This window comes from Saccostrea echinata, unplaced genomic scaffold (genome assembly GCF_033153115.1).
Source record: "Saccostrea echinata isolate AGI-Se365-2 ecotype Australia unplaced genomic scaffold, CSIRO_AGI_Sech_v1 ptg000036l, whole genome shotgun sequence".
Taxonomy (NCBI): domain Eukaryota; kingdom Metazoa; phylum Mollusca; class Bivalvia; order Ostreida; family Ostreidae; genus Saccostrea; species Saccostrea echinata.
In genome coordinates, this window is record NW_026889785.1 from 6,134,690 (window position 1) to 6,158,183 (window position 23,494).

Genomic DNA, 23,494 nt, shown 5'->3' on the forward strand with positions numbered 1-23,494 from the left:
TTTGCCCAAACTGTCAAAAAATTCTGCTTTTTGTGGACTGTCCATCCAAAAGACGACCCAGTGTTCTCCCGGAAGATGAGAGGGGTCCGTGTTGCATACGTAGGCGGATGGATAGGAATCAATTTTTGATGGTAGTGTATCTGGTGAATATACACCTTTGACGGACGTAGAGAGCAAGTCGTGACTTCTAATGAAGCATCGAATTTCAGAGGTATTCATACTCTGGTGTATTTGATGTCGCGGGAATAATCCACTTCCAAGAGAGCCGGAAACTCTGCGTAAGCCAAGCAATTTAGTGTTTCGATTGTATCGGCAGCAAACTTCACCTCTAATCTCACGTTCCCTTGCCTCACCAGGTTTAAATACTCCTCGCCCAGGTCGTCAGGGACCAGGCTAAAAGCATAAATGGCATAGCCTTTTCCAAACATGAATCTTTTAATCTGTAGACCTGCATCTTTATTCCATTTCTCTGCCACCTCAAACAAATTGACATAAGGCGAAATGTAATTTTGATTAAGTCCTGTATCGATTTTCATGGGTCTGGAAGGCAAGCTCTCGCCGTTAACGTAGAGAGCTATTTCCTCTGCCAGATTCTGAAAGTTGTAGGGATTTTTCTCGTAGTTCCCATTTACCGCCGTCTGTGACACGAAACAGAAAAGAGCTTTGGTCGGTAGAGTGTTGGACCACACGTTTTGCCAGATAAACGTGCCAGATCCCTTGGGACAGGTACTCATTTTCACTTCGGTTCTGGTCAGAGGATATTTGGCCGTCTTGTCCTTCAATATTTCGGCATGATTGATCAGTACTCCACTGTCGACTTTGATCTTGCAGACCTTAAATGAAACGTCTAGCAACTGCAATTTGTAACTTGGACTTGTCTCTTTGCTCATGAGCACAAAGGGAGCAGAATTCTTAAAAAACTTAAGATGTACATCCACACCATTGACCAGGTATTTGTCTAGTCTAAAGACGTCCTCATATAAAGGACCTTCCATGTCGAAAACCTGGCTCTTCTGGGTGAATGCGTATCGATTGGCCAGTCCTCCGTTAGAACCCCCGTAGGCGTCAGGGTTATCCATGTCGTCGTCGTCTAAATAGTATAACTGGGACTGTAACTGAGATTCCGTGGCATCGCCTCCACTGGACATAAGGAGTTTTAGATAAGCTTTCCAAGGATAGTAACTGGTGTTGAGGGAAACGAGTTTTCCATTCATGTATATGTCGATCTGTGACCACATCGATTGCAAAGGTACATTGATGATTCCGGTCTTTTCCTGGGCGGCGAGAGCAGTCCCGTCCGATTTAATGATCTTACATTTCACATACAGTCGACTGCGTCTAAGATCGATGTACTCGTTACCCTGTCCTGGTATAGAAATTTCGATGGGGGCATCCTCGGAATCGAAGGAGCTGACAGGTCTGCATTCCGAATAATAGATTTTTTCTACAGCTACTTGATTGGGAGGGACTGTAAATAAGGTTAATTCTGCTGGAAGTCCGATGTCGGTGATCTTGTCATTTAAAAACGCCATTATTTCTTCAGTTTCTTGAATATAGTACCTTCCCAATCTTCTTCCTCAAGTTTCTTTCTCTTTACACTCTTAGATGTTATCGCCTTGACAGCAGGCTTAGGTTTGATTCTTTCTTGCCGTTTACCGACACGTGAGGAATGCTTTCCTTGATGGCTTCTTTTAATTCCGATTTCGCTCTTTCTTCCACGGCAGCCATGGGAGTCACGTGTTTCCCCACGACCTTCTTGTCGGGGGATTCCGTTGAGTGTGGGTTGACGGAAATCATGTAAGGTTTCTTGGAAAACATTCCTCCTATTCCACCGCCCGTTTGACGACCCCTATATTTTCCAGGTCGAAACTGACCATCCATCATGTTTCTGTAAAACGATTTCCAGACCCTAGGATCTGAAACGTAGGTTGAACCCATCATTGTATTTCAAACAAGCGTTTCTTCAAGAGGAGGGTTACGGTTACACCGCCTTTTAAAAATGAAGCTGCTTGATTAGAAGAGTTCCTTATATAGATCCTCACGTCTTGAAATTCGCCCAATCGAAGGGGTACTTCGTAAGGGTTAGTATAGATATTGTTCCCAGCCTTTTCTAAGAACACTCGTCGTAAGAGAGGTAACTCCCTCTCTCCCACTATGCTGTCTTGACACAGATTACTACACACGTATAATTCTCGCTCGGTATTACCCGAGAGTAAAGAAAATTCCAAAAGTGAAACGGTCCAGTGACCTTGAAAGTACAACGGTTTAGGTATATGTACTTTAAAGTCATACGGAGTGTTTCCGGGATAAACGTTGTGACTGTCAGAAGATCTGAGAACCAATCTTATGCTCATTTTAAAAAAAAAATGATCATCTATTCGCAAAATCCGCCTTATTTATACCTCTTGCAGGTCTGACTTCTTGATCCAGGAATTAAATTTGGCTGGCCATTGGTGCCAGGATACCAGTACTTCAGCTACCCCCTTTCTCTTTCGTTCTTTTAAAATTTTATCGATTTTCCAAATGGAATCGTTGTCCTTGTTAACTTTCTGCAGTTCTTGAGAGTAAAAAGTACCGGATATGGATTCGTCTGCAAAATCGTTGAGTTTGTAAACGGGAATGTCTTGACTGCGGAATCTACTGCTGACTTTGAATATTTCTCCTGTCCACTTTTGATCGTATTCTCTTTGAAACAATCGGCGCAAATGTGTTATCCGCACTTTATCGTTAATCTTAAACTTGTATGATTTCTCTTTTGAATATTTGGTAGTTGAAGACTTGACGTTCATGGGACCTTGTGTTTTCTTATCATTTTTAGTTCTGTGTAAATAAGCACTATATCGAACTTCGTCTTCGTTATTTTCAGTGACGTTTGCAGGTGCAAATCCTCCCAAAGGTCGAGACGGTGTATTGTTAATGCTCTCTGTGATAAATGGTAATTCGTTCAGATATTTGTAAGATTGCTTATGAGCAAACATTCTGTGTAATCTGTTTTCTAAATTCTGTATGCTTCTCTCTGCAAAGTTACTTTTTGTTTCATTTTCCGTAAATATTTGATGTACGCTTTCTTTTTTCAAAAATGCAGAAACCCATCTATTCTTAAATTCGCTACCCTTATCGGTTCTCAGCACTTTTGGCTTTCTCCCTTTGGCAAATATGACTTTTAAGGCATCTATCACGTTAGTGGCTGTCTTTTGTTTTAAGGGAGCCGTAAATAAAAACCGAGAAAAGATATCTTGTAACACCAGAATGTACTGAACCCCATCGTTTTCCTTGGATATGTTTCTTACATCTTGTAAATCTCCATCCCATATCGAATCAATAGAATCTGTCAAAATGTGCCTTCGAGGAAACTTTCTACGAACCCTCTTTTGTAGAGAATACGATTCCAAGTCTGATAGAAATTGTTTTATGGCTTTCAAGCCGATCTTATGTTTCCCCTCTTTTTTCACGATCTGATAAAGTTTATAAGGACCAGCAAATGAGGCTGCCTTTGTAACATCGGTCCAAATGTTTTCCAAATATGCCTGTTGTTGTTTTGTCAACTTCATGTTCACTTATGAATGTAAAAATAAAAAACTTGGACATTATATACATTTTATTATAAAAACAGTATGTTAAATGTGATTGACATCAAATTAAAATAGAAATGATACAAGTCACACACATATAATAATATTTATCATACATAATATTCATTATTTATGTCACACAAAACAATATTTACAATCTTTTTGTTTTTGAACATAGTTTTATGTAATATATGTTGAACACAGTCATTCAAAAAAAGTGTCACAATCTCCCTCTTTAGTAAGTATAGTTAGAGTACTCGTTGGGGTTGCACCTGGGGCACTGAAGGAATCCCATTTGATTTTGATGGCTCTCCGAATTTTCACAGTACTCCACGCTTTTTATCTGGTCTCCAATAACATTTCAATTCTTCCCATTCATCGAATGTAAGTTTCAATGAGTTGTGAAATAGTGTTGACATCTATATCCGACAGACCTTAAAAAATGTCTACTTTCCCGTCAATGAAAATGTGTATCCTGAATTATCAATAGAAATTTTTGTCATTACAGGTATTCCTGGTAAGTCATGGTATCTTAACTTTCTTTATTTCATAAGAGTGGTGAAATAGTCTGCCTCACTGATTTATGTCTGAAAACACGATAATTTTCATTTTGTGAAGCTTCGTGCTACATTAGATTGTCACAATAACAGAAGGTAAAATCACTCAAAAGTCATTCTACCTTGACTTCAGTCCGTCCTGTTCTGGTATCAATATCAATACGTTTTTCCCAGACGTAATGGTAAAATGGTGAATGTGATTGTAATACACTTTCCAGTCCCCTCCTGCTAATCCACAACCAATTTTGAATGGAAAGCTAGTCTTCTGTGAGGAATATTTTTTAATTTGGAAAGACTTTGTGCAAACTATTGCTCTCTATTAATTTGAGAATCTTTGAAAGGAGGGATATTTCTCCGACTCCTATGACCATAGTCCCACTGTGAATATAAGCAAATGACGTCAGGCATACCGATCTCAGGGGATTTCATGATCTGTATTGTTCCTGGTTTACTTCTGTCATTTAGAACATCTAAGTTTCTTGTACCTTGTGGTCTACGTGTTTTGTACACATCACCCCAAGGGTACGTTTTGCTTATTTTCTCACTTAGTCCGTGAGGTTTAACAGTCAAACAGTTACACTGATGAACGATTCCATCAACGTCCTTTGTTTCCAATAAACATCCATATCTATATTGAACAGCCATCTCTTGTACTGTCTAGTTTCTTTTGTAAAATAGGTGAAATTATACTCTCTGTTTGTTGAATTCTTCTCTTAAAATGTGCTCTGTCAATGGCATAAGTCATCCATTCACCCTTTCTGTCCTCGACAGGAATGAAAAAGATTTCTGTATTGTCACTAAAGTGAACATGTTTTTGAGATGTATGTATTTTTTTTTACATCACTAGGTAAATGACCCATATTAAATATCACTCTAGTATGGAGAATATTTTTTCGGCATAACCCTCCGTTTTAATAAGTATTCCTCTGACCCCCAACTGTCAGCAATATCATAACCGTCCTTAATCACAGTCTGAAAATCTTCGATACAATCTGTTTTGCGATCAAACCATTGGCTTTCTTGTAAAGTCCAGGTTTTCTTTTCAGACTCTTTCGATAATCTTAGTGCACTCCAGGCTACAATTTTCCATTTGTACTGTGTCCTTCGACTGTCCATAGTGAAATAAAAATTTAAGCCAAAGGAAAAGATATTTATAAGTGAAAAAACCCATTTTCATTGGACTATAAGTGTCAAAAAATAAAAACAATTAATTCATTTATTATGAAATATGGAGATTAAATTCAAACTTGCACACGGATCAAATGAGGGAGTTTTAAAATGGAAGAGTCAATATGTCCAACAGATGTTTTCAAATATTGCCATTGCATTTTACTCATTTGTATTCCCTCAACAGTAGGTAACCCGTCTTTAAAACGTCGAATATCAATCAAACTGTTCTGGTTCAAGCTACATATAGAAACATAAACATCATTAGTTAAGGGAAACTGGTCGGTATACGGACACATTGGAGACGTTTTGTTCTCATCATTTTTCCATTCTATGATATCCATCGCTAAATCAATACCATTTTGTCCTTTCTCCAGCCATAGGAGATTGACACAAAGTAATATAAGAACAGCCATTAAAATGATAAGCATTGGAATCATCCACACTTTGTCCCTCCAGCAAGTACGTTTGAGTGTTGTTCTACACTCTTCATCACAAGTGTTCTCAATCAAATTTGTCATAACCGCAACACTCTCCATTTCAATGTATTTTTTTCTAACCAACCTTTTCTTGGTCAGAACAAAGATTGAATGAAGATTCGGTCATTACTTTTATTCTTTTATACTCCCCCCATTAATAGTTACATGGGTCACAAACAAATTATTTTTGGACACTAGATCTATCACTTTTTTGCTTTACATCTGTTTATTTTAAACCATACACAGTTTTCAATTATAGATTTAGGACATACATCTATAATTATGCATTCCTCACATTTCGCATTCCTCGAATACATGACGCATGCTCAGATGTCATCTTATGAATTGCACAACCTTACGTCATAAATCTATAATTGGCCCACCCGCCATTTTTAAACACATCTATAATTGACCCTCCGCCATTTTTAAATACATCCAAAAATAAACATCCAAATATGAGAAGGTATATCTGCAGCACTTAACCCATACCATTTCTGGGGCAGAGTTTCTTTCATTCGTTGACATAGAAAATGCAGTGTAGCTAGTCTCCCCAGGTTGGGATGATGTAACAGGGCCAGGCATTGTAACCATAAGTCCTGAATGGTTTCTATGATGGTACTGGCTCTCTGAAACACTTGTTCTGCCTCGGGAGGGAGAGGTTTTTCGTGTTGTTTTATTCATTGCATTAACAAATTATAGCCTTCTTAAATCAAAGAGTGGTATTGCTTCGACATGACAATTGATTATGAACAGAAGACAAGATATTTGTCTTATTTATACCCCTGGGTTTTTTTGTTTTTTGTTTTTTGTTTTTTTTGGTTTTTTTTAATTTATTTTTAGACTTTGGAAAAACCAATAGACTTGAATAGAGTAAGAACGTGTTAAGCACGTGTGGGTTTTTCCAGATCTCACATCTCATATCTCAGGAATTTCCAGATCTCAGAACGTGCTGAGCGCGTGCGGGTTTTTCCAGGACCCCTTCATTTAAAAGGTATAAAACCAGCGCAGAGAGAGTATGGGTCATCATTTTCAGTCAGAACTTTTTCAGAAGTCAGACGTGTACCATGGCACAAGCAATGATGAATACCACAGACAACCCTAATTATGTGACACCTGAAGGGTATGCCATAGCCCCCATGCCAGAGACTCAGGATCCTGTAGGGCTGGACTTGGGATTGTATAATTTCCCAGAGCCCATGACCAAAGAGGACTTTGGTATTTTAACAAACACGTTAGAGGGGATAGTCAACATACTAAACCAGATGCAAGTGAAAGCAAATAAGTTTGAAGAGAAAGTCATGAATGAATTCGTTTACCTGAGAGGCAAAATGGCCCGACTGGAGGGTAAAGTGTGAAGAATAGAAGAAAAAGGCAAAATGATATGCATCCAGGACAAAGGTAGAGAACCCACGGACACAGAAGCTCCAAAGAAAACCAGAGAGACCAACCCCTGTTTCATCTGCAAACAGTTAGGACACTGGGCCCCTGAATGTCCCAAGAAAGACCTATGCTACAAATGTGGAAAATTTGGACATTGGACCGATAAGTGTGACCAAGACAAACTGTCTGAGAAGAGACTACCCAAGCCCCAGGAAAAAAAGACGCAGGAGAACATGAGTCTCCAGGAGATACAGGGTGATTTATTAAACATTCCTGTAGAAGCTATTGTACATCAGGAGAACAAAGAAAATCTGATTCCACTGGACCAGCCTAAGAAAAGAAAACACAAGGGAGAGGTCAAGAAGTCCCTGAAACTTCAAAAGAAGAATTGACTTTGTATCATACTTAAATAAAAAGAGTTTAAGCTTTAAAATTGACTTGTTTTTCTTTTAGAATAACAGCTGGAGATCAGCTGTGTTTTTAAAGTGTCAAAATTAACCAGCCAGAGAGGCGATGAAGGACTAGAATGACGTCATAATCAAGATTTGAACCGCTGCCAAGTTTAGGGCTAGGTAGGATCTCACATGGATTTTTTTTTTCAGGCACTTTGACCCCCGGGGTGGAAAAGGTTGAACACCCTGGCTGGTTAGGGGGCCAAAAGTGCACTCCGTTGACCTGGCCATCCCCCCAGGGCCCAAAAGTGCACTCAGTTGACCCAGCCAGCTAGGCGCCTTATACTACTTATGAACTTCAGAGAACGTAAACATCATTCAGAATTGACTTTCACTTCAAAACATTCATTTGCAGACAGAGAGGTGTTTATTAATCTCAAAGTGAAAATAAAGATAATGCTTTGGATTTTCTTCAAGAGGAAAGGTAATTAATCCCAAGGGACTCGTTGCAGTCTTTCATACTTTAACAATAGGAACATTCTCAGCAGTTATATCTCTTCGCCCATTCATTGTTATGTAAAGTTAAGGACATACGCAACGTACCTTGCCTACTGATAATTTTTCAAAATATTCTTAATTTAAGATTATAGTACCATCAGATGTTCGTAGACAAAAAATCAGCATGCATTACCAGGGGTTTAGAAAAGATATCAATTGATGGAAATTTTTGTATAATTCAAAGAAATATATGGAAAAATTACTAAACGTATATTCTAGATGTTTTGTTTATCCAAACTTGTTTTAGAAGAAGTGTACAACAGCATATATAGACATTAAAATGTAGCACACAGTTCCTTTAAGTATCGGAACTCTTCAACTCCAGGGAAAAAGACAATAAAGTTCAAATTACGTTGCGTATGTCCTTAAGGAATCTACCCCACCTACCAAGCTGCAAACCGGATGATACAGGGAACCAAACTTAGCATTAAAATATGTCTTACAGCCCATTCAACCAACATACCAAATTTAAACTTAATTGGTCAACCATAACAAAGGGTTTTTTTTAAAGAGAAATTTGTTGAATGACAGACGAATAGACAGAGTGATTACTATGGGACACCCGCATTTTCTTGCGGGTCCTAATTAGGATGCCCGGGGTGATGCAAGTTCCCTTTCTGTCATCTGTTTAAATAGTTTTCGTATGAAGAGAAATATCCGACAATCCGTCACACTGTTAATTCCGATGTAAAATTTCTTTCCCATTTTACTAATTTCCATATTTTCTACACTGTGCAGTCCCACACTCTGTCTATTCCGACACAAAATTCGTCTTCCAGAGCATGTCGGATTAGACAGGTTTCACTGTATCAACAACAGAGACAAAGTCCTTATCTGCATCGTAATGGGTGTTGATATTTTCATTTACGTTTGTTCTGGAAATAATATTTTTTTCAAATGACTTAATGTTCCCCTGTCACCGACACTGTTCTCTTTGTATTAAATTTTGAATACCATTTTCAGGAAATTCATTTGCAAGTCCAATATATGTAGTTCAAAAGTTATGGGACTTGGGTTCTCAAAACGATCTTTCCGCTCATCTTCGTGAGCCCTAGTAGCCTTTGCCCCAGAAAACCGTTATCTTGTCAACTGATCTCCTCCTACATGAATGAAAAAATCATTCTCATCTTTGTTGCATTTCCGGCAAACGTCAAGAACAAGATCTTCATAAAATTATAAAATCTCCACATCATCTTTATAACTCTGTTCATTTTTGTAAAGCACTGGAAATGGAATTACTTTAGACAGAAGTTCAGGATAGGTTGGCTGACTAATATTTGCCGGAACAACATCTCGAAACTGGCCAAAATATGGCAAGTGTTTGAACATGACCCTGGCAGACATCATATAGTCCCTGGTTAAAACTTCGTTATCTTCGGGAGATACTAAAAATGCCTTAACTGGTGTAGAACAAAAATCTCGCAGTGGGTATATATTTGATAGATGATCAAATTAGATATTCTGGACTACATCTTCGCTAGCCATGTGTCCGATTCGTTTACCCTCATCTCCCCCTTGGCAGATTTAGCCAAGTTTCTAAGCTTTCAAATCCTCGCGCTTTGACGTTCCAGGACATCCAATCAAATTGCTCCAAACAAATACGTTTAGTACGAGTAATTGCGGCGCCCAGTGTTGACCTTTGCTGTCGTCTTTGCCAGGGAATTTTGCCAAATTGTATATCCCATGCTTATTTTAATTTCAGTATTATTATTTCATCTTTCACATACAGGTACCATATAGAGGCACAAAAGAAAAAGTTAAATCAAAATAAATACCTTCTGGAGATTACCAGAAAATCATCAGGTGCATGTCAAAGAGTAATTCACATCAGAAAGTTTCGCAAGTTATCTACAATTCCAGTTTGAAGGAAAATGTTTTGAACTGTGTTGTGAAAGACGTCAAGAAAGAGCTGTCCCAGCTTTCATCAACTAAGACTGCTTCATGTCTCAGACATCAAGTGATGAGTTGGCCACAATGAACATTGAAACATGGAACTTCGAGCTACAGTTGCATTCTCAAGTTTTGTACAAGATAATTTCTGGTTTTTATAATGACAGCATTTCAATGACTGTGGCAGTGATTGCTGCTATCATTCAGAAACAAAGAAATATGCACATGTCTGCTTTTCATCATGCAGTATCCCAGGTTTTGGATACTGGTGGTGCAACAGATGAGGTATTTACCTGTGATAAGAATGTTGTATGATTATATATCCTTTTGTGAAATGTCTTCAACATTACATTAACAATTTCAGATATTAAAAAATGGCCTTCTACCTTGAGAAAAAAAAAATGCATGAATTCACTACATTATATTATATGATACTTGATATTAATGTTTCAGTGCTTAAATCTTCTGAACAACCTAGGTCTTTGTGTGTCATCATCTGTTGCTGCAAAAAAGAAGTCTGACCTCATAGCAAGACAAACTGACCATATTGAGAAGCTTGTAATATCAGAAAAGATAGCCCTTGAACAAAATACAGGTGAGGAAAAAGTACCATCAGATATAATCGGAGATAATTTTGACCTAACAAAAAGTCCATCACACACGAGTAAAGAAAGACAAAGCTGGCATTGGTTGCTATTTGTTGGTTTGAAAAAGAGTGTTTTGAACTTAAATATAGATGTTCCTGTGAAACCTATATCTGAAGTTGAAAACAGCATCTTTATTCCCAGTGTTGCAGATTCCAAATCTCTGGAAAATAATTTAATTCATCATATTATGAAAGTTTTGGTGAAATATTTTCCTTGCTTCCAAAAATATGAATCTTATATTCGAACATCCTCACATGCAAGAATTGTCCAAAAAATCTGACTTTGTGATATTAGATTTACTAGATAAAAGTGAAGATAAGAATGAGGACATGATCAGTATCTTAGAGCACATCCATCATAATCACATCCCACATACAGCTGAGGAACATCCCCTTGTCATCAGAAAGAAAGTGTTTGGGGAGGGATGTTCTCACAAATTAAAGAGCCTTTTCTGCACAGTTAGCAATGCTAAAAGCAGCAACAGATTTTGAACAAATAGCTGGTGTAATACATAGGCCAGAAGTACTGCATAGAATGATGAATCTCTGTCTGGTAACAAGTTATCAAACCTGTTAAAATGTTGAAGTTACAGTTCAGAGTTTCAAATACATGTATGTCAGGTAGACATCTTATAGTATGTTTTACTTATCCATTAATATACAGTCTTAAAGAGCTACATGTATTTTATCAATTCATCCAATTTTTTAATATATATCTCGCAATTACCATAATTACATACATACATTCAGTTCAGTTAAAAAATTATACTCTAAAATATTTCAACAAGAATACATATTACTTTTTGCGTTTTTAAAAGCTATTTTATTGGAAATTCCAGTTGGTTGCTCAGGGATGTTTTTTTGTGATGAAATGCATGTAACATCATTAGGGCTGGGACGATACAACTTTTTCTATATCGATACGTATCAATTATTCGAGCCTCGATACGATATATATCACAATATTTGGAATTGGTAATTAAATCTTTTTGTATTGAAATGAACAGATCATTTTGACGAAAAAAAGAATAATTTATTCAAAGCAGTTGTATATATCTGTTATAAAACAAAATTATTTTACGCAATTTAATTATTATGTATTTCTTATTTATATTTAGCATATTTATTTTACATATAAAACCCAAAATGTTATTTAAACAAAGAAAACACAAGTCAGATTTTTTAACGATATTTCGATATTTCTACACATGTATCGTCCTCAAACTCGATATCTCGAAATGTCATTGCAAGTAGCTACATATGATATTAATAGCTTTTAGATTTATTTCGTTGTGGTACTAGCTTACTTTTTGGTAATTATGCATCCCAGTTTGATTTTTTATTCTTACTACATATTTAATATTTTCATTGCTTTTTATTGCATGATGTTTATATACTATATACAGGTAAAAATTATTTAAATTGAACATATTTATTTTCTCTTTTAAATTAGATGAGCGTGTTTAATTCTTTTGTTAGACTTATTTTAACATTGAAAGATACCACTGTGCTTCAAATATATACAGTTTATCTGTATTATGTACTAAAATGAATTTTTAAATTTAGCTTAACTGACTACAAACAATTTTTCTTATGAATAACATTCAATTGTTTATTGCAGATTCTCTACCAGCAATTCTACAAAACCTCATCAACCACTGACCGAGGAACTCTTGCCCAACTAAGAAACATTGTACACAGAGTCAATGACAGGGATCAGACAGAGTTATTGAAAGGTACAGGTAAACCAAATTTTTACTGGTACAAAATGATTTTTGAAAATGCCTCTTATCTTAATGTGTTAAGTATCTTTCAGAGTAAATTAATAAAGACCACTACATATGTATAACTTGCCCAAAGTATATGAGAAAGTGTGTAAATGAGTATCCAGTCAATTTCACTTCACTTGTTTTTAAGGTTTTGAAAGATAGATTTAAACTTTTTAAATTTTCTTAATTACTATTTCAAATAATATAAAAAGGAAGCCTTTATATCATATGTTTGTTGTTAAGAGCCTATTCTGCTTTCATTGATTATTGCTTAGATGCTTTCCTTGTTGGAGCATGCATGCATCACTTGGGCCTGTGAACCCAAGTCCAAACAGGTTCTTTTTAAGGCAATCTCATCTGAGGATAAGGTGCAGTTCATTACCAATATTGCATCAGAAATACAGAGGAATTACATCAATCTGGAAAAAAATGGTATACATGCTTTTTCTATATTAACAAAATTTGCTTCTTTTGGAGTGATCCCATTTTAAGGAATGCAGGTTTAAATGTCTCATAGTAATCAGTAAACTCATCAGTATTTTTTTGTAACAATATTAATGTTTTCATTGATCATGGAGCTTACAAAGAAGGTGACCCTATGGGAGAAAAAGTTTTATTAGGTATAAAGATTTTTGGGTCAATTTGAGGTCAAGGTCACTGAAAGTGTGTTTTGTTGTTCTCAAAATGTAATCATAATTTTCAAAAATTTTTTGCACAGATTCGCACACATTGGAACATACTGCTGAAGAACTTAATATGCAGGAGCAGCAAATCAGGGACATGTTTGATGCAGTTGAAGGGAAATACTCATGTGTTGAATGTCAACGCACTTACAAGACACGCGGACATCTTGAAAATCACTTTGTAAAAGAACACGAGTGGCAGCAACCAAATCAAGAGGCTGGTAAAGATCTTGATCAAGTAGGTCTTTACAGGGCCTCATTCATGAAATGTGCTCTCTTACTTAGAGACACTGGTGATGCTTATAAACTCGGAGATGGAAATAGAATTATGAACAATTCTAAATTTCAAATGCTTCTCTCCGGGATTGGGCATCACACAGAATACCAACTACGGCTATTTCGTTTCTTAGCAAATTATCACTGCTTACTTTGTCCAAGAGAAGCATACGATTACAAATGGAATTGCACAACTAACTTAAAAGGAGGAATTGATCATATGATTCCCAATGATAATTTGGTCGAGATTTTGGTTCATCGACTAAAATCAAAGTTGCAATGTCAAGCATCCAATGTGATGTATGCAAGTGCCAGAAAATCAGCATTGACTCTTCAAATACAAGATGAGGTCAAGGAAAATTTGATCGAAAAGTCTGGCCTGAAGAAATCAGGTATCGCCCGAGCACCTGTGTTAACAAGGATGTTTTACTTATGGTGACTGAACTGTCTGCTGCAAGTGTATTTGATTACATTGCTCTTAAAAAATATGACAATTTTAAAACTTTTTGTGACTTGTTTTCAAGGATAAATATGACAGATCTACACAAATAGTTAAGTAAACAAAAAGAGAGACTGTCCTATGAAACTGTTTAACGACAACATGTAGGTTGTAAATGGAAGGAAAAAGGGATGGGTATCGCCAAAAATTTCGTATCGTGATATATCACGATTGTTTGCCTAAAATATCGTAATAAAATCGGGATATTTTTACACGGAGATTTTTCTACAATTTCAAATAAATTTTCTTTCAAATACACAGTAAAAATAAAACTTTACATTTTTCATTTTTATTTATATAAGATAAAGCATGTTTGGAAACCGTAGTTTAACTTTTCTTTAACATTTCTTTCACATCCTGTAATTTTTATTCAATAGCTCGAACAAATAAACATGATAAATGAGTAATTTCTGGAATTAGTAATTATGTACCAAATATCGGTATTTTGGTCTCTGAATCACGATACGTATCACGCAATACAAAATCACGATATACCGGTATACCGATAAAATCGCGCATCCCTAGAAGGAAACCTAATTTAAAAAATATGCAAAGACAACTGTTGTTGTTCTTATTTGTTGAACTGTTAAATCATTTTTTTTTTCAATTATCAATGCAGGTTTTTTTTAGTTTTTGAAAAAAATCAAGGGCCTGGAGCTTATTTCCATTTTAGAAAAATAGCAGCAAATGTTAAAAATTGGAAAAAAATATCACATTTCAATTTTTTGTTTCATAATATTTATTTCCATTGTCGTTTTGGAATTTTTGTAAATGAAATTGGTACCCCCCCCCCCCCCCGACCTTAAGGAAAAAAACCTGCAATGCTTTATTACCAAATGCACACAATCTCCTTTTTTATGCATAATAACAAAAATGTGCAATTATTTTGAAATATTCTACAGTTAACTTCCATCATCCTCACCAGTATCTATGACATTATACATGTTATCATCTCAAAAAGTTCATTAATACTATTAGAAATTTGGTCTGCAACATCATATGACCAAATGGGACAGTTTTGTAAAATGTCTTCAGGTGTAAACATGTTTTCTACATTCTGAACTACATAGTTAATGACATCATCTGATAAACCTGTATCAAATCTGATTTTACCAGTTTGAAAAATTGGACAGTTTAAATTTTAATGCATCCAATTTCTGTCTTAATAGTATTCTGCCAGATGAATTAACATCCCGCCTCATTTGATAAGGTACATCTTCTTGCAATTCAAACAAAAGTGCAGAGTGGGTGTTAGGACAGACATCAAGTTCACATATACAAAGTTGTTTTTTTTTTTACAAATATCACAATATGTATGCATTGGAACAACTTTTTCAATTTTACTTCCATATGAAGAACACAAAATGTCACGTCTACACTTAGAATCTTTCGCCAATTGTATTAGTTCCTCCTCTACTCGTTTTAATTGTCTTTTATGACATTTATAGATAATGAGTTCGTGGGAAGGAACTCCCTCCCTTCCAGCCCTACCCATTTGCTGAACCAAACTGTCCACCTCCCTTGGAAGGCCATAATGAATGATATTATGAACCCCATAGAAATTTACGCCCATGCCAGCCGAGTTTGTACAAATTAAAATTCTTATATTGCCTTCTTTTGTCATATCTGATCGAATTTGTTCTTTTTTGCTCTCTACAGTTTTGCTGAGGAACATCTCATATAATTCACTTTTCCCTATTCGCTTCCTAAAAATTGAATATATTTTTGATACATCAGTTATAGATTCTGCAAAAATGATATGTCTTGGAAGTGTTTCTTACCTCTTTGGATACTCGTTAATCAACCAGCCAAACCTCTTCAATATCACTGTTGTTGGGAATGCACTTTGAAAACAATTTAATATTTTTTCTGTCTGGTGACTCAGATATTATCACTGTCTCAGATGCTCTAAAGCATAGACTCTTCATGATTTTTCGAAGCTGTTATGGACAAGAGGTTGCAGTAAGGCTACTACAGGGACACCAGGGGCAGGACAAATGGATCGAAGTTCCCATATGTGACTGACGTGTTCCCTGAAGGACTCATGGTGTTTGTCTCCCTCACCCCTATAAAAAAAATACATACCCAAGTAAGGTAAATAAACCATTGGTTTGCAATGACGCACCAAAAACCTGGAGATACAATGATTCACATCTGAAGTTTAAATTATATTAGTAATGATTATTACTAACGGTCCTAATCTTCTAGAGAAACATTACATGCAATGTATTTAAAAAAAAAATGTACAAGATACCCATTAACCTGCACAAATTAAACTTTTGCTAAGACTTTTATTATGAAATACTATGTGTAACTTATTACCACTGAACAACGGTGTGGGCCTCATCTACAAATATAACTTTAATTTTATCCCTTAGGTTGGACACCACACCTCTCCATTTTCTGTCGCCAACAAATTCTTCTGTTATTGTAAACATTAAGAAGTAAGTTACGCTCCATCTGATTGGATTAAACCCTTGACGCCAAGAACGATAACTCTATTAACTCGCTAGATGGCAGTAATGTATTTACTAAATCTGCAAAGGGGGGATGAGGGTAAACGAATCGGACACTTGGCTAGCGAAGATGGAAATGGACCCAAAAGTTTATCAACTAAGCTTAACACAGTTTTTCCTGCCACCCTATCAACGTACAGGTCATGTGACATATTCATGTGCTCTGGACAAGAATCATGGACCGCATGTGTGAATCCCTATTATGGACTTTATTAATCTTTACCTTAAAGACGGGTACCAATGCTTTCCCTGTTATATAAAAGACCACAGAATCGCACGTTATTTACCTAAATGTAGGTTTCTGCAAGTTAATTCCACGGACACCAGGTATGTTTTCGTCACAAATTGCAAACTTTCAACAATTGAAGTGAAAACCAGAAGATGTAAACGTACAGGATTTAAGTGGAGAAATCTGTCGTAAGTACATGTATATTGTACACAATAGGCTAATATAAAGTATAACACATTAATAAACATAAGAATGACTTAATCTTTCATCTTGTCATGAACTTAACCAAAAATTAGACATTGTGCATGTAAGCGCTTTATTAGGCATATTGTACTCGTTGTAATAAGTACAACGCATTACGAGAGATAATAATGATTATTTTATCATTTAATAATGTTTAAAAAAATTGCCCCAAAACTGAGACATGTCAGGGATAATGCATAGAATATAGTCTCGTGTATGTGGTCATAATCTCCCACCTTTTCAACATCTGAGGAGTTCCATGTGTGGGTATGAATGAATTATACATCCTTTCAATATAGGTTACATGACCGCATTTAACCAATGAAGGTTCCGTATTTTTACTATGGAATGTACAACTCAATCTACCGAGAGTTATTCTTCTTACCTCGCTTATCTCACCGGTTTTTAAAAGAGTCTTGAAAAATGACCAAAGTACAATAAACTGTTGACTTTAATTACAAAGATATAAGTAAATTTATCTCTATGAAGAAGATTGAAAAACCTCTTTGTCACAAATGATAACGTAAATGATGAAATCTACCGAAAGTCACTTGCCTTATTCTTAAATTTTAATTATTATTAATGTAGAAAGAACCACCTTCCAAACAACGAGTAACTCTAACAGCTTCTCAGAGCACAGAGAAGGAGGGTCGCACTTTAACACCTCCTCAGAACACAGGTAAATAATTGTTACTACTTTTTTCCTCGTACATGTAATGCTACTTTTAAATAATGAAATGAAAGCAAGATGTGTTTGTGAAACACTGATGCCCTCATATGGCAGCTTATGGCGAAGGATAAAGTTTCTCAAATGCAAGTCAAAATCCAGGCCAAAAGATAAAGTGTTGGTACCCAAAGAAAGGTCTTGTCTCGAGGAATATACCTGTGAAATTTGAAAGCCGTAGCTGCAACTCTTCAAAAGTTATGGCGAAGGTTAAAGTTTATTTAAAAGTGAGTAAAAAAGGTCAAAGTTGTTGGTATCCAAAGAAAGGTCTTGTCACAAGGATCCCATATTTGAAGTATGAAAGCCCAAGCTCCAACCAAGCTTGAAGTTTTTTGGAAGTAGGTCAAACTCCTATGTCAAGGTCAAAGTGGTGGGTATCCAAAGAAAGGTGATGTCACAAGGATTACATATGTGAAGTATGAAAGCCCTAGCATCAACCATTCAAATGTTATGGCCAAGGTTTAAGTTTTTTTAAAAGTAGGTCAAACTCAGGTCAAGGTCAAAGAGGTTGATATCCAGAGAAAGGTCTTGTCATAAGGATCTCATATTTGAAGTATGAAAGCCCTAGCACCAACCATTCAACAGTAATGACCAAGGTTAAAGTTTTTTTTAAAATTAGGTCAAACTCCTACGTCAAGGTCAAAGTGGTTGGTATCCAAAGGAAGGTCTTGTCACAAGGATTACATATGTAAATTGTGAAAGCCCTAGCACCAACCATTCAAATGTTATGGGCAAGGATTAAGTTTTTTTAAAAGTAGGTCAAACTCCTACGTCAAGGTCAAAGTGGTTGGTATCCATAGAAAGGTGATGTCACAAGGATTACATATGTGAAGTATGAAAGCCCTAGCATCAACCATTCAAAAGTTATGGCCAAGGTTAAAGTTTTTAAAAAGTAGGTCAAACTCAGGTCAAGGTCAAACTGTCAAAGAGGTTGATATCCAGAGGAAGGTCTTGTTACAAGGAAGTTTGACAAGAAGTTTGAAATCCCAAGCACCACCTGTTCAGAAGTCATGGCCAAGTTTAAAGTCTCATAAAATTTTGCAAAAGTGGGTCAAACTCCGAGGTCAAGGTCAAATATGATGGTGCCCAAGAAGGTTTTGTCACAAGGAATACACATGTGAAATTCATAGCTTCAACCAATCAAAAGTTATGGGCAAGGTTAAAGTTCACAACAGACAAACAGACAGACAGGACATAAACAACATACCCCCGGGATCTTTCGATCCTGGGGCAGAAAAAGGACTTTTTTCCTTCTTGCAGAAAGAGTCACCTTTCAACCAACAGAGAAGGAGGGAATTATACCCCCGCTCCGAAGGAGAGGGGGGTATACTGTTTTACCCTTTTGTGTCTGTTTGTCCGTAACATATTTTTCCTCACCGTTTTCTCAGCAACTACTCATCGCAGTTGCCTGAAATTTTTGCACACATTTTGTTGAGGCATGCCATATGGTGGGATTTATTTTTGTACGAATCTGATTTAAACTTCCTGTTTATCCGTGCGTCTGTCCGTACCATACATAACAAATTTTAGTCGCAATTTTTTTTCAGCAACTACTGATTGCGGATGTTTGAAATTTTAGTACACTCTTTGTTTAGGCATGTCATATGGTGGGATTAATTTTTGTACGAATCTGATGTCAACTTCCTGTTTATCCGTGCGTCTGGCCGTACCATACATAACAGATTTTCGTCGCAATTTTCCAAGCAACTACTGATTTCAGATTCTTGAAATTTTAGCACTCTTTTTGATTAGGCATGCCATAATGACATTTATAATTAAAAAAAAAAGAATAAAAAATAAGAAAAATGACAAGATTATTCATTTTGTAAAAACAACCACCTTCAAAACAACGGAGACGGAGGAGGGGACAACTTTAACACCTCTTCTGAGCACAGATTTAGAAAGAGTCACCTTCCAACCAACAGAGAAGGAGGGGTAACTCTTAATATCTCTTATGAGCACAGGAAAGTAGGAGAAGACATAAACACCTCCTCAGAACACAGGTAAATATTTTTTCATTGATGATTTTTATTACATGTACTGACACTTGAATTAATAAGCAAATGATTTTATTTTCTTCATTTCTTAGAAAGAGCCACCTTTCAAACAACAGAGACGGTGGAGGGGGTAACTCTAACAACTCCTCAGAGCACAGGTATATCATTTTTACTAATTATATATATATAGAGAGAGAGAGAGATGTCCTGACACTTTAATTTGTGAACAAAAAATATTATAATTTGATTCAAATGTATAAATTAATTCAAAATTTTCAAATGTACTTTTCTGTAGATAACAAATCGCCCGCGTGGTGCAGTGGTTAGAGCGTCTGCTCTAGAGTCGCGGCGTAAGGAGTTGATCCTTACGTCGCGGGTTCGAATCCCACTGCGGGACCTGGAGACCGGTACTTTGGAGGAGACCACATAAACTGAGGTCCCGTGTCGCAGTATGTGCTGGTACGAAAAAGATCCCTCACTTCTCAATGGCCCCGAGTGTCGAGTATATGTCAAAATTTGTAGCCCTCCACCGGCAAGTGGTGGCCTCTCCGTATGAGTGAAAATTCTCGAGAGGGACTTTAAACAACAAACAAAACAAACAAAACCCAAATAACACTAAATTCTACTTTCAATTATCCTTCCTCACCTTCAACATCCTTTTCTGTGTCTTTGACCTCATTCCTTTCTCCTCGTAAATGGAAAAGACGGAGATCACCAGTAGGATCAGCCAGAGAGAGACCATCAGCATGCAGAACCCGCGGGGAAAGCACACAAATTTCTTCCTTCATAGCTGGGTTGAAGAAGCAATACAATGTGTGCCTTTCCGAGGAGAAAAAAGGGGTACTGGGTCGACTGTGATCATAAATCACGCCGATGCCAGTACTGGGTACATGGCATGTTTGGGGTTCACATTTCCTAACAAGTAAATTCTAAAGAAAGTTGAATTTCTTTGTTCAACTCATTTGTAATGTAATTTATTAGTTGTTAATAATTGTTGTTTGAAATGTTGCAATAAAAATGCAAAAGCGCACGTTATATATTGAATTTAAACCTTTTCTTGTTTGTCAAGATCTCGACAAGCTTCGTTCCAATGTTTCTCTTTAATCGCGCCTGAGGGTAGCCCTTGGAAAAATGTATTACAAACCTTTTTTATCGTGCAAGTAGCCTTCAGCGTAATTGCTTTTTAGCGATTTTGTTTTGCAAACCGAAGAAAACTAGGTCGGCAATCATGGGTGAAGAAAAATCAGAGAATTTTATGTCAATATACAAAGTGCAAAGCAAGAGCTCAGGATTCCGTTTAGGGGCCTGGTATTAGGATATTGGCAACCTTATTAATACATGCAAATTTTGCCAAACTCACCGTCCATCACAGCAAAGAGAACCGTTGAAGTATACCTCATTACCAAGTCGACCATGGCAGAAGGTTGGTGCAATCTTGTGCGAGTAAGATGGGAAACACTTTTTATTTGTCTTAGACTAGACTATTTTTCCAGATTCATTGAGATAGCTTTTATACAGTCTATCACCAGGGCGCAGGTTATCGGGAAGATGAAAAACATGTTTGATGGGGAATACCTGAAGAGCTCGTATCTGATAATAGTACGCAGTTCATTTCAGAAGCTTTCCACGAATTTGCAGTAAATTTCAAATTCCGACAGACCGAGTCCTCATTATTCACAATCCAGTGGGAAGGCAGAAAGTGCCGTAAAGATTTCAAAGAGAATTCACGACCAGGACGATATTTTTAAGGCATTACTATCATACCGTAACGCACCAATAGAAGCGACAGGTCAAAGCCCAGCTGAACTCGTGATGGGACGAAAGATACGCACAACTGTTCCTACGCTACCAGACACACTAGACCCAGAGTGAAAGGGAAAAATGGTTCCTGATTCCCATTAGGAGGCTAAAAGTAAACTCAACAAGGCAAGTGAGTGCCGAGTATAGGTCAGAATTTGTAGCCCTCCACCGGCAAGTGGTGGCGTCTCCGTATGAATGAAAAATTCTCGAGAGGGACGTAAAATCAACAAACAATGTGTCTACAAAAAATAATTGCAGATCCAAAAGTTATAGCTGAATATTTGCGATTCCATTACTTTACCAGTGGTTTTCATAAGCAATGTGATTCGTGAAAAAAATTTTGCTGTTTGGGACCTCATTTTTTTTTTTTATAAATTATATCTATGTTTTTCATTTACTTTTCAAGAATAATGCAGCATAGAATTGGCGCAATCCTCTTCTCTAAGAAAGCCCCACTATATTATCGGTAAGTTACTGTTCCTATATTTTTTTTATAAACCTATATTTAATCATCTAGATATATTAAATGATGATATACGTATCTTTATATCAGATGGATGATTTGATTATATCTCTGCAAGACTGTATTCAAAATGAAAATTGCACATTCAAGGAAATCTTGCACATTAAAGTCGAGGACACCTTGCCAATCCATGAATATTCTAGGAAAGACAAAACTAATGGGACACTGTTCACAGCAGCTGTTTTTGACTAAACCACTAAGTAAAGCTGCAAGTGTATGATACAACTAAAGCAACAGTTGTCTTGAAGGGATTTAGTCTTGCTCAATATGGTTGTCAGTGACAAATAACTTGAGAACAATGTCCGTCGTTCTAAATTTGGGCATAATTACCTTAAATCGTAAGATTACTGAAACTATAAGATAATCATTTTCATTTTATTCTCGTTGCTTTATAAAATATTATATTCTCATGATAAAGGGTGAAGATAACGAACATTGTTCGATCTCATAACAACTTCTAACAAGCTAATTCAGAGAATTTGTGACCCCCGCTTAGGGAAAAAAAGAAGAGCATGCGCAGTTCGGGGGGGGGGGGAGGGATGGATTTGTAGAATTATTAAATGTAGGCTATACATGTATACTGAAGCAAATGAAAAATGCCAATATGGATATAAATGTTTGATTGCTTTTTCTTTAATATGTGTATAGAAGCCATTCGTCATAACTTTTTTTATTTCACATCCTGAATACTAACATTTAGTAAATCCGGATTTGAACCCGGGACCTCTCACATGCTAAGCGAGATTCATACCCTTAGACCGCGGAGGCACTTGATTGAACCGCAAATGAAATGCGAACATTAGGTCACATATAATTGGCATAATAGTGCTTTCACGTTCGATATTATCAAAATTTTACGCAATACATGGTGTCTAACTCGATCTGATTAAACTAAGATCCTTTGATCCGCTCATATAGGCTCGGATCTGTGATTATGGATATTGCAAATCATAGGCTTTTTAAACCCCCGCGTTTTACTGAAGAAAATGCAGCTAAAACAATCCGTTTTTTCCTTAAACTTCAATATGCCAACAAAGGAATTGACGCGGTTAATGTAAGTAATATTCTTAATCACAAAAGGGTCCAATCTTGTATTCCACCATATTTCAAGTTACAGACTACACCTTGTATTTCCTACAAATATACATCGACTATTGCTTCCAAACTTTTTAAATACAAGAAAACTTTACAGGATATCAAATATCTGAAACATAATCCTCCATCGTGTTCATGTTCTTCTTCGCCCTATAACTATAGTCCTGCTGGACACGTTATTACTGGTGACGTTAATATAGTTAATAATGAGGACCTTAGATCACTTATTTTAAAAGGTCCTAAATTTAGGGAACCCCGATCCTTCAGCTGGCGTCGGAATTTCATAAATATTATGGATTTTGTAGAGGACTACGCCAGGCGATGGGCCAGACATGAAAAAGAAGACCTTGACACTTTGTCAGAATGGATTAAATGTATCAGATGTATGTTAAAATCACGCATTAAAAGATTGAGGGGCAATATGAGAACCATCTATCCTTCTGTATTCAATAATCCAGAAGTGAAAAAAGAATTAGATAGATTACATGATCAGTACGTA

At 36.5% G+C, this 23,494-nt stretch overlaps 2 protein-coding genes and 2 pseudogenes across 2 annotated transcripts; 1 reads left to right on the forward strand and 3 right to left on the reverse strand.

Annotated features, from left to right (window-relative positions):
• Positions 1 to 215: 215 nt before the first annotated feature.
• LOC133199926 (uncharacterized protein F54H12.2-like) lies at positions 216 to 1,532 on the reverse strand. The gene has a single exon (XM_061335727.1). It carries the CDS (start codon positions 1,530 to 1,532, stop codon positions 216 to 218), a length of 1,317 nt encoding a protein of 438 aa, XP_061191711.1.
• Positions 1,533 to 2,396: 864 nt separating this feature from the next.
• On the reverse strand, positions 2,397 to 3,551 carry LOC133199927 (uncharacterized). Its single transcript, XM_061335728.1, has one exon. It carries the CDS (start codon positions 3,549 to 3,551, stop codon positions 2,397 to 2,399), a length of 1,155 nt encoding a protein of 384 aa, XP_061191712.1.
• A 6,273-nt stretch (positions 3,552 to 9,824) lies between these two features.
• LOC133199885 (uncharacterized) lies at positions 9,825 to 11,244 on the forward strand (annotated as a pseudogene).
• A 3,526-nt stretch (positions 11,245 to 14,770) lies between these two features.
• LOC133199928 (ATP-dependent DNA helicase RecQ-like) lies at positions 14,771 to 20,365 on the reverse strand (annotated as a pseudogene).
• Positions 20,366 to 23,494: the final 3,129 nt, after the last annotated feature.